Source organism: Chiloscyllium plagiosum, unplaced genomic scaffold (assembly GCF_037043375.1).
Source record: "Chiloscyllium plagiosum isolate Xiang-an unplaced genomic scaffold, Cpla_swu_hap1 HiC_scaffold_9, whole genome shotgun sequence".
Classification (NCBI taxonomy): Eukaryota; Metazoa; Chordata; class Chondrichthyes; order Orectolobiformes; family Hemiscylliidae; genus Chiloscyllium; species Chiloscyllium plagiosum.
In genome coordinates, this window is record NW_028270147.1 from 54,660,236 (window position 1) to 54,676,913 (window position 16,678).

The following is a 16,678-nucleotide window of genomic DNA, read 5'->3' on the forward strand; positions in this document are numbered from 1 at the left end:
GACTGCTACCATGAAATTATATTGCCTAGAATAATAGCTGAATCTATTCTTGCCAGAAGTGATTAATAAATTCAACAGGACTGTGGAAAATTTTAACATGTTAAAAACGTAAAAGCATACCAATGTGTGTATCCTAAAAAATCAGTGCAATGCACAACAAGTTTTTGATTTTTTTAAGTTGCTTAAAATTTGTATCTGTGCTTTTAATGTGTTAAATTTGAGCCTGTTGATTGTAATAAATAAATTGTGTAATAACAGAGAAACATCAATCTTTTAAATTTGAAGGCAAATCTCCAATACATATCATCTTCATCTACAAAATGTAACATTTCATTATGTTTTGAGAACCAAGCTAAAGAATTAAACTTTTATAAGACAGATCTTGATAATGCAAATGCAAGTACAAGCTTAAGTTGTCCAATATACAGGAAGCAGCATGGTCCTCCTAGCAAGACTTCACACGTTTGTGCCAAATATTGATGCTACCTAAGAGTCAAATATATTGTTTAGTGGTGACTCTATTCTTAAGGGAAAAGGTAACAAATGACTTCAATATGGAATAAGGTGTCCTATAAAATACTTGGTAGACATTTAGAAAAAAAAATCAATCATGTGATGTGAGCTTTGTTGTATGTTACCCTTAAGAAGATTCCTGAAGAAGGGCTTATGCCCGAAACGTCGATTCTCCTGTTCCTTGGATGCTGCCTGACCTGCTGCGCTTTTCCAGCAACACATTTTCAGCTCTGATCTCCAGCATCTGCAGTCCTCACTTTCTCCTCCTGTATGTTACCCTTAGTTGCCCTTGAAAAAGTAGTGATGAGCTGTCTCTTGAGTCACTACAGTTCATTTGTAGTAACATCCCTAAAGCTTTTCGGTAGAGAGTTCTGGGATTTTGACCCAGCAACCCTAGAGAAACAGTGATGTGTTTGTAAGTCAGGATGGTGAGTGGATCTGCAGCCTGTGTACTGGTCTTGGACTACAGGTGGGGCCACCATGCTGAGAATCTTAAGTAAGTTGAGGATCTTGGTAAAGACGTGAGATAGTGGGTAACTATATTCAAGAGGCAATTGATTGGAGAATGATCTTGCGAAGGAAGTATGTCCAGAGGATGCTCAAAGGAATTCCCCAACACAAGCCAGTGCAATGCGTGAAATAGCTGAGGTGGTTTACTAAAGTCTTGTATAATCCAAAGGCAGATCAGGAATGGGCAGTAGGCTAGTGAGAAGAAATTTGCTGGATTTTACTTATTCCCATTCATCCGGCTTTCAGGAGCGGGGGCATAAAATTGAGCCCAATACTTTTGTACTTGTTATAAGCAGGATATCGTAGATGCAGAGTAATTTGTTGAATGCATGAATTTGTGTTTTGTTTGAAGTAATATTCTTATATCCTCCATGTTTAGCATGCCCATGTGTCAATGGCAGAAGTGATCGGCTTGTTAGGTGGGCGATATTCATCGGGAAAGAAAATATTAGAGGTAATTGGAATTTTGGATTTGTTTTAACCTCCGTGGTCGTCCCTTTTCTTTCATTGCCTGAGAAATAAGTTAGCATGTTCAGGTTTATTTTAACTTTGTACGTCATTTTAAAACAGCTGTATTATCACAGTTGTAAAAGATCATTAAAATTGGCAAAAAAATCAAATGGATGTATGATATTTCTTAAAATTCAAATGAGAAAATGTGTGGTGAATGAATGGAAACATATAAATAATGGCTGAAATAGGAATGTTGAATTAACAGAGAATGTTTGCAAAACACTGCCCTGATGATATGAAAATTATTTTGACATGCTTGTGAAAATCAATATCTTCAGTGAAAGATTATTTCCTGTTTACAGATCTGTGTCGCAGAGCCATGTAACAGCTTAAGCACAGGATTACAATGTGAGATGGACCCAGTGTCACAAACACAGGCATCCGAAGCCCTAGCTGGAAGAGGGTACAGCATTGTTGGATGGTACCATTCCCATCCTGCATTTGATCCCAATCCATCCTTAAGAGACATTGACACCCAGGCTAAATACCAGGTATAAATGCTGCAAAGTTCCAGAATTTATAAAATTCTACTTTCTTCTCAGAGACTTAAAGAAAAATAGTTTAAGTGCATCTTTCATTTCTGTCCAGATCCTGATTATGAAGAGACAATTATGGAATGAATTATCATTTATTCTTAGTGGGGATCATTCAATTATAAGGAAAGAATTTTAACATCCAAGATTATTACTAGTGAATGAGCTAATAAGGTATTCTGAAATATGAGCAGTGTTGTAAAGGATATTCTTCTTTCATCTCCTGCTCCATTAGGTAAATAGACTACACTACAATTTTCTTTTAAATGAAGTAGAACTCAGGGAGTAAACAGAGCTTTAGTAGATTACCTGTGCTATTCCCTGACAGATATTGATGGGTTCGTTATTGCATTCAAATGGTTTTAGTTCATTGATGTATTAGTGTCTTTGCAACTGTAGGGATTTTGGGATCTTTGGTGAATGGAAAATCAAAGCAGACTCTACAGAAAACACTACAACCTAAAACTTGTTTAGGCATTTTTAAAAGTTAATGCAAGGGTACTTGGAATACTCAATATCAGGTAAGTGCAGTGAATTGCATACAAAAAGGGGAAAAGGTTTGCTCAGGAATTATGTTTCAAGTAACAGGAAAAGAATACACAAGGGAGGAGGACCAACTGACTGGCTTCTTTATACCAAGTTCAGCTTTGGCAACTAGTGTTGTAAGAACTGGAGGGGTCATTGATCATTGGGCGGTCAATTGCCCAACCAATGGCCGTGCCAGAATTTGTTTTTTAATATTTTAATTTCAATACTGCAATAAGCCCCTAAAACCAACTACAGCCACTTTCTGCACCTTCTGAATCTGTACTGTCAGGTACAAGACACACAACTTGCCAAAAATTATTGAAATTATCCTGATTCTACAAAATTAGCCAAGCTTAGGGAAACCTCCTTCTCATGGTCAGCTGCACTTGTGCCAGCATCGAAAGTCAAGCTAACATTGTGTTCCTCATTTCTGTTTGGTATTGCATCTGGTTCATCAATTATTTTTCACCCTGAGACACTAAAGTTGAAGATATAGCGGACAGCCAAGAAGGTTAGCTCAGAGTGCAGCAGGATCTTGATCAGATAGGCCATTGGGTTGAGGAGTGGCAGATGGAGTTTGGTCTAGATAAATGTAAAGTGCTGCATTTTGGAAAGGCAAGTCAGAGCAGGACTTGTACACTTAATGGTAAGGTCCTGGGAGTGTTGCTGAACAAAGAGACCTTGGAGCGCAGGTTCATAGCTCCTTGAAAGTGGAGTTGCAGCAAGATAGGATAATGAAGAAGGCATTTGGTATGCTTGACTTTATTGGTCAGTGCATCGAGTGCAGGAGTTGGAAAGTTATGTTGCGTCTGTACAGGGGTGCAGGTTCATAGCTTCTTGAAAGTGGAGTCGCAGGTAGATAGGATAGTGAAGAAGACATTTGGTTTGCTTTCTTTGATTGGTCAGAGTATTGAGTACAGGAGTTGGGAGGTCATGTTGCAGGATATTGGTTAGGCCACTTTTGGAATATTGAGTGCAGTTCTGGTCTCCTTCTTATCGGAAAAATGTTGTGAAACTTGAAAGGGTTCAGAAAAGATTTACCAGGGTTGCCAGGGTTGATGGGTTTGAGTTATAGGGAGAGGTTGAACAGGCTGGGGCTGTTTTCCCTGGAGCATCGGAGGCTGAGGGGTGACCTTATAGAGGTTTACAAAATTATGAGGGGCATGGATAGGATAAATAGACAAAGTCTTTTCCTCAGGACGGGGGAGTCCAAAGCTAGAAGACATAGGTTTAAGGTGAGAGGGGAAGGATTTAAAAGGGACCTAAAGGTGGTGCTTGTATGGAATGAGCTGCTAGAAGTAGTGGAGGCTGGTACAATTGCAACATATAAAAGGCAAAAGTGAGGATTGCAGATGCTGGAAACCAGAATTTAGATCAGAGTGGTGCATCCGAGGAGCAGGAAAGTCGGCGTTTCGGGCAAAAGCCCTTCATCAGGAATAGAGGCAGGGAGCCTCCCGGATGGAGAGATAAATGGGGTGGGGGGGCAGGGGTTGCTAGGGAGAAGATAGCAAAGAGTACAAAAGTTGAATGGGGGTGAGGATAGGTCAGAGAGGAGGGTGGGGGAAGGTACTCTTTGCTACCTTCTCCCCAGTCCCCCCTCACACCCCTTCTTTATCTTTCCACCCTAGAGGCTACCCGAAACATTGATTTTCCTGCTCCTCGGATGCTGCCAGACCTGCTGTGCTTTTCTAGCACCACTCTGATCTAAACATATAAAAGGTCCTGGATGGGTAAATGAGGGATATGGGCCAAATTTTAGCAAATGGGACTAGATTAGTTTCGGATATCTGGTCGGCACAGACGAGTTGGGCCGAAGGATCTGTTTCTGTGCTGTATATTTCTATGAGATGGTTAGTGATGTGAATGTGCAACAAGAAGAATATTCAAGCAATTCAAGCTTGAATTAATGATTTGAGCAGTCATTGTTATTCATCAAGCTTTCTTCCTAATATTCCATATATGAATGTATAGAATAAAAAAACTCCAATTTTTTATTCACAAATCTGATTACTAGTTTCAATTGATTTCAGAATTACTTTTCACGTGGAGGAGCTCAGTTCGTTGGGATGATCATCAGTCCATACAATAGAACTAACTCCTTACCTTATTCCCAGGTGACATGTCTTATAGTTAGTGATGAACTCAGCACAGATGGCCATTTCCGTAAGTACTGGTAATTGAAAACTTTCTACCTAATGTTTGTCAGGCAGGCAAGCCAACATTTGGTCTTCCCTTTTATTCTTTGTCCTCTTCCTCCACTGGAATATTTCAATCTGGACCTAATGCAGACACTGAATTCCTATTTTCTATGAGCACAGGGACCTGGGAATTTGAAGCAGATGTAGGTCATTTTGCCCCTAGAACCATTCCATAAGACCGTATTGAATCTAACAAAGTTCCAAATTTGCACAACTACCTGAGAGAAAAAAATCTCCTCATCTCTACCCTAAAAAGATGACGCTTGATGTTAAACCATACTGAGTTCTGGACTTACCCACAAGAGGGAACAATATTTCCACCTCTGCCTTGTTGAACTGTTCAGATTCTTATGTACTTCAATCAAGTCTCCCTCTTCAAGGCTTCACTGAAAACAAGCCAGACTGTCCAGTATTCCTCATAGCTGAAAATGTGTTGCTGGAAAAGCGCAGCAGGTCAGGCAGTATCCAAGGAGCAGGAGAATCGACATTTCGGGCATGAGCCCTTCTTCATTCCTGAAGAACGGCTCATCCCCGAAACGTCGATTCTCCTGCTCCTTGGATGCTGCCTGACCTGCTGCGCTTTTCCAGCAACACATTTTCAGCTATGATCTCCAGCATCTGCAGTCCTTCCTTTCTCCCAATATTCGTCATATCTGGGTATCAATCTAGTAAACCTCTTGTGAGTGCTTCCCTCTCCTGCTGCCCCATGCATTTTCAGTCATCCTTAAATAAAGAGACCAAAACTAGATTCTGTAATTGCGATGTGGTCCCACAATGCCCTTTACAACTGAAGCATAACATTCTTACTTTTATGTTCAACTCCTTTCATAATGAAGGGTTGTATTCCGTTAGCCATCTTAATTAGTTGTTGTATATGTATACTAATCTTTTGTGAGTCAAGCATGAGGATACCTAGATTCCTGTGTATGTCAACATTTTGAAATTGTCCTTCTTCTAGAGAATATACTTCCTGCCACAGTGAGCAGTTTCACTTTTTCCTATGTTATATTCCATCTGCCAGATTTTTGCCCACTCACTCAAGCTATCAATATCAGTCTACAAACTTCTGTGTCCTCTTCTGTGCATGTTTTATACTTTGCACAATATCCTTTTATGCACAACCATGATTTCCCTTCCTCAAAACTATGCTGAGACTTTCTGATTACCTTGGATTTTTCCTAGTGTCCAGTTATAACCTCCTTAACACCTTCCAGTGACAGATGTTAAGCTACTTAGTTTCCTTCCTTCTGCTTCCCTCCCTCCTTTTGAATAGAAAGCTTACTACTTTCCGGTGTCTAGCTAATTTTGGAAAATTAATGCTAATGAATCTACTACCCCATAAGCCACCTCTTTGAAAAATCTAGGATGAAGTCCATCAGGACCCAGGGATATGTTAGCATACAGCTCTATCAGTTTGTTCAGCTGCTTCCTGAATGATTGTAATTTTACCAAGTTCCTCACTTCCTTCCCCCTTCTCTTTTACAGCGATTACTGGGATGTTTATTCTATTTGATAAAGACAGAAGCAAAATTTGTTCATTTCATCTGTAATTTCTTTATAATCTACGATCCTATTCTCACCCCCTGAAGGACCAACACTCACTATGCTTACTCTTTTCCTGTTTAGATAACTAGAACAATATTTGTTATCTGTTTTTACATCCCTAGCTAGTTTTCTGTCATACTTTAATTTCTTGCGCTTGATTAACCTTTGTAGTCATCCTGGTCTTTTCTTTATATTTTGACCAATCATCTCAGCTGTCACTTATCTTTACACATTTAAATGTTTTTTCCTCAACTTGGATGCTTTTCTGAACTACTTTAGTTAACCACAGCATGTGGGTCCACCCTTTGGATTTTTGCTTTGCTGAAGGAATATTCTTATTCTGAGTATTTTGAGATATCCCCTTAAATGTTTACCACTGCTTCTCTATTGACCTATGTCCTCTCTTAGTATGGCAGTTCACTTCAGGTAACTCTGCTTTCATGCCAACTTGGTTGCCCTTAAAGTTTAAAATATTAGTCTTCGACCCAGTCTTCTTCCTTTCAAACTGATTATAAAATTCAATCTTATTGTGGTCACTGATGCCTATAGGTGCCTTTATAAGGAGGTCATTAATCAATCCTGTCTTATTGCATAGTACCAAAATCTGGTTGATTCCAGAACATGTTGCTCCAAAAAACCATCATAAGAACTGGCTACTGTTCCATGCTAGTGTTATTAATCAGATTTACCTTATTTAAATGTACATTCCAATATTATTCTCCTGCTTCTTGGATGCTGCCTGACCTGCTGCGCTTTTCCAGCAATACATTTTTTAATTCCAATATTATTGCCATCCATTTATCACAAACAGTTAGTATTTCTTCTTGTATATTTTGTCATACATTGTGGTTACTATTAGGCGGCCTTTAGACATTTCCCCAGCTATTCTTCATCTCCACCAAAACCAATTCTGCACTTTGATCACCTGAATTAAGGTCTTCTCATAACTATTGCACTAATGCCGTATTTGATTAAAATTGCTGCTCCTCCACCTTAATTTAACTTCCTATTTTTCTTGAATGCTATGTACGTCTCAATATTCAGAACATACCCTTGCTATCTTGCAGCCATGAACCCATGATGGCTTTGAGATCTTACCTATTGACTTGAAAGTGTGTTATTGATTTGTGGCCTTTGTTACTTTGATCAAACTTTTTGAGGAGGTAACCAGGAGGGTTGATGAAAGTAAGCATTTGATGTGGCCTCCATGGACTTTAACAAGGCTTCTAATAAGGTCCCTCATGGCAGATTGGTAGCGAAATTAAGGGCCCATGGAATCCATGACAAAATGGCACATTTACTCCAAAATTGGCCCAGAGGGCAAAAAGCAGAGGGGTTATTGTAGAGGGATGCTTTTGTAATTGGAAGTCTATCTTTACGTCCATTTCCTGTGGAATCAACATGAAAATTAGTAGTGTTAAACAGTGAGGAGGATAGTCTTAATCTGCAGGAGGTTATCAACAGACTGCTCAGGTGGGCAGAATTCAACACAGGACAGTGTGAGGTAGTAAGAGGGCTAACAAGGCAAACCAGGCAAGGAATTGGGAGGACTCCTGAAAGTACTGAACATCAGATGGACCTTGGTGTACATATCCATGGATTCCTGAAGCTATCACGGGAGGTGGATAGGTATTTAGAAAAACACATGGGATACCTGCCCATATTAGCTGAGGCATCTAATGCAAGAGATCAGGGATATGCTGGGACTCTGGTATAAAATGCTGGTTAGGTCACAAGTGGAGTACTGCATTCAATTCTGGTTGCCATGTAAAAAGAAGGATGTGCTTGCAGTAGAGAAGGTGCAGAGGAGCTGTATCAGGATACTGCCTGGCTGGAAGGTCTGAGCAATGAGAAAAGACTGATTAAGCTGGGACTGTTTTCCTTGGAGAAGTGAAGGTTGAGAGGGGGCCTGAGAGAGGAGTATAAAATTATGAGCAACAGAAATGGAATGGAAAGGAAGGTACTTTCTCATTAGTAGAGGAGTTATTATTCAAGGCCCATAATCTAAGGTAAGATGTCAGGTTTGTGAAGGTTTGTAGCTCAGGTTGAGGTTTAGGGTGTAGCTTTGCTCGCTGAGCTGTAGGTTTGATATCCAGACGTTTCATTATCTGGCTAGGCAACATTATCAGTGGCGACCTCCAAGTGAAGCAAAGCTGTTGTCTCCTGCTTTCTATTTATATGTTTGTCCTGGATGGGGTTCCTGGGGTCTGTGGTGATGTCATTTCCTGTTTGTTTTCTGAGGGGTTGATAGATGGTATCTAGATCTATGTGTTTGTTTATGGCTTTGTGGTTGGAGTGCCAGGCCTCTAGGAATTCTCTGGTATGTCTTTGCTTAGCCTATCCCAGGATAGATGTATTGTCCCAGTCGAATTGGTGGTTTTTTTCATCCGTGTGTAGGGCTACAAGGGCTACGAGCAAAGACATGCCAGAGAATTCCTAGAGGCCTGGCACTCCAACCACAACGCCATAAACAAACACATAGATCTAGATACCATCTATTAACCCCTCAGAAAACAAACAGGAAATGACATCACCACAAACCCCAGGAACCCCATCCAGGACAAACATATAAATAGAAAGCAGGAGACAACAGCTTCGCTTCACTTGGAGGTCGCCACTGATTATGTTGCCGAGCCAGGTAATGAAACGTCTGGATATCAAACCTACAGCTCAGTGAGCAAAGCTACGCCCTAAGGTAAGATATAGAAGGCTAAGCGAAGAGTTCAGAAGAATTTTTCACCCAAGAGGTGGTGGAAATCTGGAACTCACTGTCTGAAAAGGTGGTTAAGTCAGAAATTCTCAAAACATTTCAGCAGTATTTAAATATTCACTCACATCACCAAGCTTCAAGAGTGATTTGTTGTATCTATTCAAGCTTGATCCCTCAGCCCTCCGTATTTACCTTTTAGACATACAAAAACAGGAGTGGACCACTTAGCCCCTTGAACTTGTTGCACAGTTGAATAAAATCATGTCTGATCTGCTAGTGCTTGATATCCCTTAATGCCTGTGATTGACTAAAATCTGTCCCAGATTGAAAGTTATTAGTTGGTCTAGCATCAGTTGACATTTGTGGCAGTGTGTTTCAGTTTTCTGCTACTCTTTAATAATTTAAAGATCTGTTTAATAATTTCACTCGTCGAAGATCTGACTGTAATTCTTAGACTATACCTCTAGTCCTAGTCTCCCCAGCCAGCGGATATAGTTTCTCCCATCTATTCTTGTTAACAACTTGACAATTTATACCAAAGCACCCCCTAACCTTCAAATCCCAGGAAGTACAGTCATGTTCATGTAATCTTTCAAATCCAGGTATAATCCTTGTAAATTCCATGTTGCCCTCCCTCTGAGATCAATATATATGTCAGCTGCAAGGCCCAGATCTTATCACAGTACTCTCAGTATGATCTAAGCAGAATTTTGTTATGCCAGAAGATCACTTTTAAACTCTGCTAATCTAGCCCTCAAGATGAACATTCCATCAGTCTTTTTTGTTTATTATCAGTCCCTGATTATGACATTCAATGATCTTTGTGCATAGAATCTATGGCCTGAATTTTCATAGAATGGAAAGCCTCCCTTTTTTGTGTATCATTAATTTGTCTTTGATTCAAGAACATCAACATTAACTCATTCTCTTTATGAGGAGTTTTATCAAATATCTTTTGGAGTCCAGATAATTACTATTTTTATACCTGTCCTGTCCACTATTACAACTACTCCCAAGTTTGGCAGTTTTGCCTTATTCTTTATAAATCCAGCTTACTTTCTGAATGGCTGAAAATCTTCAGCACCTTCTTAATATAGACTTTGTAATTTCCTGACAACAGCTCTTAGGTTGACTGGTCTATACTGTAATTCCTCGGTTTACTTTCCTTGAGTTCCTTAAATAATGAAATGAAATGTGTGGATTTCCAACTTAGATACACAATTCCTCAAGAGAAATTTGGAAGCTGATAGTTAGGCTGTCTGCAATGTTCTCACCTACTTTTCCTAAGATGCTAATTTGGAAATTATCTGGTCCAGGTGGTTTATCACTTTTTAGCAACATTATTTACTATATTGCTGTTATTTTGTTTACAGTAATTTTTGCAAGTTCCCATCTCCACTTTAATATTAGTTTCCTTCAATCTTGAAATTCACCTAAGTTCCTACAGCACCACCTTCAGATCCTATGATCTCTACTACCTAGAAGGGCAAGAGGGCAGCAGGTGAATGCAAACGTCACCTTCAAGTTCTCCTCCAAGCCACGCACCATCCTGACTTAGTGCTCTCATCGGGTCAAATTCTGGAAATCCCTTACTCATAGAGGTGTAGGTGTATTAACGCCCCCCCAAAATCAGTTGCAGAGTTCAAGAAGGGCGCTCACCATTACTTCTCAAAGACTATTTGGCATGGGCTGTAAATGCTGACCGAGCCAGTGATTCGAATTTTGAAAAATCTGTGCAAGAGTTATATTTCAGTTAATGTACCTGTCAAAATAGTCATTCTCTCTTAGTTTAATTTCGGCAAAATTCTTTAATAGAAGATTTAGAGTAATGTTTTCCAATATGTTGCATATAAAGCCATTATTGAACTTATGTTTTTTTTTCACACAGGACTTCCTTATAAGTGTGAGTTGAAGCAAATGAATGAAGAGCCTCTTTGGGTGCAAATGATAGATAAAGCACGCTGGATAATGGAGAAGTACAAGCTGTCCCTCAGGCAAGTAATAAAATGCAGGTTGTTAATTTAGGAAAGCAATTTCATCAACATTGTTCTGCTTCTTGTGGCTGTTTGTCTTAATTGGCAATGACCTCACTCTATGCAGAGGAATGATTTAAAATTGTGGTGTTCCATTCTTTGTCCACTTCCCAACTTCAGCAATGTGCTCAACGGAAGCTTTCTGTTCTGCTCTTAAATTACTGATGTCGATATCCAGATATGTAGAGTTATTATATTTTAATTGCTCCCTCCACTGGCTTAGCCTTTGTTAGTTCAGTGTTGCCTTTGAGTATTTATTTTGCTTATCTTCTCATAGAATCATAGAATCCCGACAGTGTGGAAACACACCATTTGACCCAACAAGTCCACATCAACCCTACGAAGAGTAACCCACCCAAACCCATTCCCCTACCCCATTACCCTACATTTACGCCTGACTAATGCACTTAACCTACACATCCCTGAACACTATGGGCAATTTAGCATGATCAATCCACCTAACCTGCACATCTTTGGATTGTGGAAGGAAACCAGAGCACCCAGAGGAAACCCATGCAGACTCTGGGAGAATGTGCAAACTCTGCACAGACAGTCACCCGAGGCTGGAATCGAACCCAGGTCCCTGATGCTAACCACTGTGCCACAGAACAGGTGGATCATTTTTGCTAAAAAATTGAAACATTGGGAAGTTATTTGTCTCGTGTAACTGTTCTGCTATTCATTGAGATCAAAGTTAATCCATGACCTAATTCTATATCTAACCCAAATACCTTTGGTTAACAGAAAATTATCATTCTCAGTTCTGCAATTAATCAATAATTCCATGTGTATAAACCATATATCTGCACATCGTGTGTGTCCAGCTGATAATCACTTAATTTTACAGGTTTCTGGCTGTGGAAAACATTGAAAGTTTCTGGCTTGGAATTAGGAAGTTAGGCCCATTGACTAATTAGTTTGCCAAGCAGAACCTTGTCAAAACATTTATTCAAGTCCATGTCAACAACATCTACCACTCTGTCCTTAATAATCTTTTTGATTACTTCCTCAAAAAAAGTCAACCCAAGTTTGTGAGTCATGATTTCCCTTGCACAAAACCATGCTGACTATCCCTAACCAGTCTTTGTCTCTCCAGATGAATGTAAATCCTATCTTTCAGAATCATCTCCAACTTACCCACCACTAATGTCAGGCTCACAGGTTTGTAGTTCCCAGGCTTCTCCTTACAGTCTTTCTTAAATAAAGGTACAACATAAACCACTTTCCAGTCCTTGAACACCTTACTTGTGTTGATGATACAAATATTTCTGCTATGGGCCTCACAATTTCTTCCTTAACTTCTCACATTGTCCTTGGATACACTTAGAGACATAGAGAAGTACAGCATGGAAACAGGCGCTTCAGTCCAACTCGTTCATGCTGACCAGATATCCTAAACTAATCTAGTCTCATTTGCCAGCACTTGGCCCATATCCCTCTAAACCCTTCCTGTTCATATACCCATCCAGATGCCTTTTAAATATGGTAATTGTACCAGCTTCCACCATACTCGCACAAACCTCTACATGAAAATGTTGCCCTTTAGGTCCATTTAAAATGTTTCCTCTCTCACCCTAAACCTATGCTTTCTAGTTCTGGACTCCTCCATCCCAAGGAAAAGACCTTGTCTTTTCACCCTATCCATGCCCTTCATGATTTTATAAACCTCTGTAAGGTTACCCCTCGGCTTCCAACACTCCAGGGCAAACAGCCTGAGCAAATTCCACCTCTCCCTATAGTTCAAACCCTCCAACCCTGGCAGCATTCTTGTAAATTTATTCTGAACCCTTGCAAGTTTCACAACATCCTTCTGATGTTGTGAATTGCACATAATATTCCAAAAATGGCCTAACCAAAGCCCTGTACAGCCACAACATGACCTCGTAACTCCAATACTCAGTGCCCTGACCAATTAGGGAAAGCATACTAAACGCCTTCTTCGTTATCTTATCTACCTGCAGCTCCACTTCCAAGGAATTGTGAACCTGTACTCCAAGGTCTCTTTGTTAAGCAACACTCCCCAGGACCTTACCATTAAGTGTAGAAATCCTGCCCTGATTTGCCTTTCCAAAATGCAGCACCTTACATGTATCTAAATTAAACTTCATTTGCCACTCCTTGGCCCATTGATCAGTTCCCAGAGATTTATCCATCTTTGTGTTTTCTAAGACCTTCCTGTTTTGTAAAATGAACTGTTTTTGAAACATCAATATTTATTCTCCGAGTTCTGTAGTCTCTACTTATTTCCTTCAACACAAAATGTTCATTCAATATCTCTTCTGTCACTTGAGATTCAAAACACAGACAATCTTGTTCAGCTTTAAGGGATCTTTTTCTCTCTCGAGTTGCTGTTTTCTGCTTATTGTATTTGTAGAATCTCTTCAGATTATCCTGAAACCTTATTGCCAAGGCTATCTCATATCCCTTCATTGCCTTCCTGATATTCCTCTTAAGAATGCCCACACACACTTTATACTTCTCAAGAGATTCTTTGATCCCATTTGTCTATACCTAATATATTATTCTTGACCATAATTTCATATCTTTATGCATTTATTGTTCTCTACTCTTACCAGCCTTATCTTCCACTCTACAGGAACATAATGCCTCTGAACTCTGTATCACAATTTTGAAAGCCTCCCATTTGTCAGTCATCCCTTTACCGGTGAACTGTCTATTCCAATCAACTTTTGAAAGTTCTTGTCTCGTACCATTAAAAATTGCCTTACTCCAATTAAGAACTTTGATTTTTATGGAGGGCTTATCTTTTCCCATAACAATTTTAAAACTAACAGAATTACGATAACTCATCCTAAAGTGTTCACCCACTAATACTTCAGTCACTTGCCCTGCCTTATTTCACAAGAGAAGTTCAAGTCTTGCTCTTTCTCTAGTAGATATTTACATATCGATAAAGAAAATGTTCTTGAACACATTTAACAAATTCTGCACTATCTAAGCCTTTAACACTCTGGCAGTCCCAGTCAATGTATGGAAAATTAAAATCCCCCCCCTCCTCCAACCTATTATTCTTAAATATATCTGAGCTCTCTCTACATATTTGCTCCTCTGAGTATTAAGGGCTTATAGTACAAACCTTTCAAGTTGATCAAAGTGGTCTAACTAGATAAATTTGCTGTTGTTGACAACATATAGTTTATTGTATGTTACTAGGGATGTGGTATACATATTACAGGGATTGATAGAAGGACATTAACTTAGATCTGGCTCCTTCATGAACTTAAGTTAATCTCCCAGCCAGTCCTCCTGACATCACCACATTCATTGTAATTGTGACACTCAATCAGTATTAACTTTATCACATCCATATATATGCATCCTCCCCGAAGCTTTTCTTCTTTTTCATTGTGATTGTTGAGAATTCTTTAAAAGGTAAGCAGATCAGCTATTCAGATACATTTGACCTTGTCTCCTCCTACTCATATCAGTATCTAATATGTAGTCTGGATTTGTCATAATAGTTCACTATGCCATGTTACAAACTGACTCGGTTTATTTGCAGATGATTCAATGGTCTGAGTTGCCTCTTTGTTTGCCTTTCTTTTCAAAGTTTGTTGGCACTTGGAATCTGAACTCTCTTCTGTTTGGATAGGGAATGTTGCTCATGACTTCCTTTGTTAATATTTGGAGAAAGTAATTGTTCAGCATGTTTACAACCTTGTGTTATCCTCAATTTCAAGCTCATTTGGATCTTTCAGGTTGTCCCTTCTTCTCTGAACGCCCTATTACTCCTATTGTAATTTGTTTTACTGTTAATTTCTGTTATAGGTTTTGTTTCTAGATCTCCCTTTGCTGTTTTAACTTGCACTTTGATGCATTTTAACTTCTCATTGACCCCTTCCTCTTCAGGACATAGAAAAGTTGATTTCCTCTTTATTTCTTTTTTCAGTTTCATCACATTTATAGAACATAAACATAGAACAATACAGCACAGAACAGGCCCTTCGGCCCACGATGTTGTGCCGAACATTTGTCCTAGCTTAAGCACCCATCCATGTACCTATCCAATTGCCGCTTAAAGGTCACCAAAGATTCTGACTCTACCACTCCCACAGGCAGCGCATTCCATGCCCCCACCACTCTCTGGGTAAAGAACCCACCCCTGACATCTCCCCTATACCTTCCACCCTTCACCTTAAATTTATGTCCCCTTGTAACACTCTGTTGCACCCGGGGAAAAAGTTTCTGACTGTCTACTCTATCTATTCCTCTGATCATCTTATAAACCTCTATCAAGTCACCCCTCATCCTTCGCCGTTCCAATGAGAAAAGGCCTAGCACTCTCAACCTATCCTCGTACGACCTATTCTCCATTCCAGGCAACATCCTGGTAAATCTTCTCTGCACCCTCTCCAAAGCTTCCACATCTTTCCTAAAGTGAGGCGACCAGAACTGCACACAGTACTCCAAATGTGGCCTAACCAAAGTCCTGTACAGCTGCAACATCACTTCACGACTCTTGAATTCAATCCCTCTGCTAATGAACGCTAATACACCATAGGCCTTCTTACAAGCTCTATCCACCTGAGTGGCAACTTTCAAAGATCTATGAACATAGACCCAACATCCCTCTATTCCTCCACCTCACTAAGAACCCTACCGTTAACCCTGTATTCCGCATTCTTATTTGTCTTTCCAAAATGGACAACCTCACACTTGGCAGGGTTGAACTCCATCTGCCACTCCTCAGCCCAGCTCTGCATCATATCTAAGTCTCTTTGCAGCCGACAACAGCCCTCCTCACTATCCACAACTCCACCAATCTTCATTTCATCTGCAAATTTACTGACCCACCCTTCGACTCCCTCATCCAAGTCATTAATAAAAATTACAGAGGACCCAGAACTGATCCCTGCAGAACTCCACTTGTAACTGGGCTCCAGGCTGAATATTTGCCATCTACCACCACTCTCTGACTTCAACCGGTTAGCCAGTTTTCTATCCAATTGGCCAAATTTCCCACTATCCCATGCCTCCTGACTTTCCGCATAAGGCTACCATGGGAAACCTTATCAAATGCCTTACTAAAATCCATGTATACTACATCCACTGCTCTACCCTCACCCACATGCTTGGTCACCTCCTCAAAGAATTCAATAAGACTTGTAAGGCAAGACCTACCCTTCACAAATCCGTGCTGGCTGTCCCTAATCAAGCAGTGTCTTTCCAGATACTCATAAATCCTAACCTTCAGTACCCTTTCCATTACTTTGCCTACCACCGAAGTAAGACTAACTGGCCTGTAATTCCCGGGGTTATCCCTATTCCCTTTTTTGAACAGGGGCACAACATTCGCCACTCTCCAGTCCCCTGGTATCACCCCCGTTGACAGTGAAGACGAAAAGATCATTGCCAACGGTACTGCAATTTCCTCTCTTGCTTCCCACATAATCCTAGGATATATCCCGTCAGGCCCGGGGGACTTGTCTATCCTCAAGTTGTTCAAAATATCCAACACATCTTCCTTCCTAACAAGTATCTCCTCTAGCTTACCAGTCCGTTTCACACTCTAGAGATGGAAATGTGTTGCTGGAAAAGCGCAGCAGGTCAGGCAGCATCTAGGGAACAGGAGAA

General features: G+C 40.1%; 1 protein-coding gene across 5 annotated transcripts in view; it reads left to right on the forward strand.

Moving 5' to 3' along the window:
• Positions 1–16,678, forward strand: part of mysm1 (Myb-like, SWIRM and MPN domains 1) — a 105,460-nt gene that overhangs the window by 63,811 nt on the left and 24,971 nt on the right. For all 5 annotated transcript variants that reach the window (XR_015758159.1, XM_043699289.2, XM_043699291.2 and 2 more), the window contains 4 exons: positions 1,403–1,477; positions 1,839–2,027; positions 4,628–4,760; positions 10,939–11,044. Coding sequence is in view for 4 of the 5 variants with exons in the window: in XM_043699289.2 (XP_043555224.1) it covers positions 1,403–1,477; positions 1,839–2,027; positions 4,628–4,760; positions 10,939–11,044 (503 nt within the window). In the remaining variant the exon portion in view is untranslated. The remainder of the gene's footprint in view (positions 1–1,402; positions 1,478–1,838; positions 2,028–4,627; positions 4,761–10,938; positions 11,045–16,678) is intronic.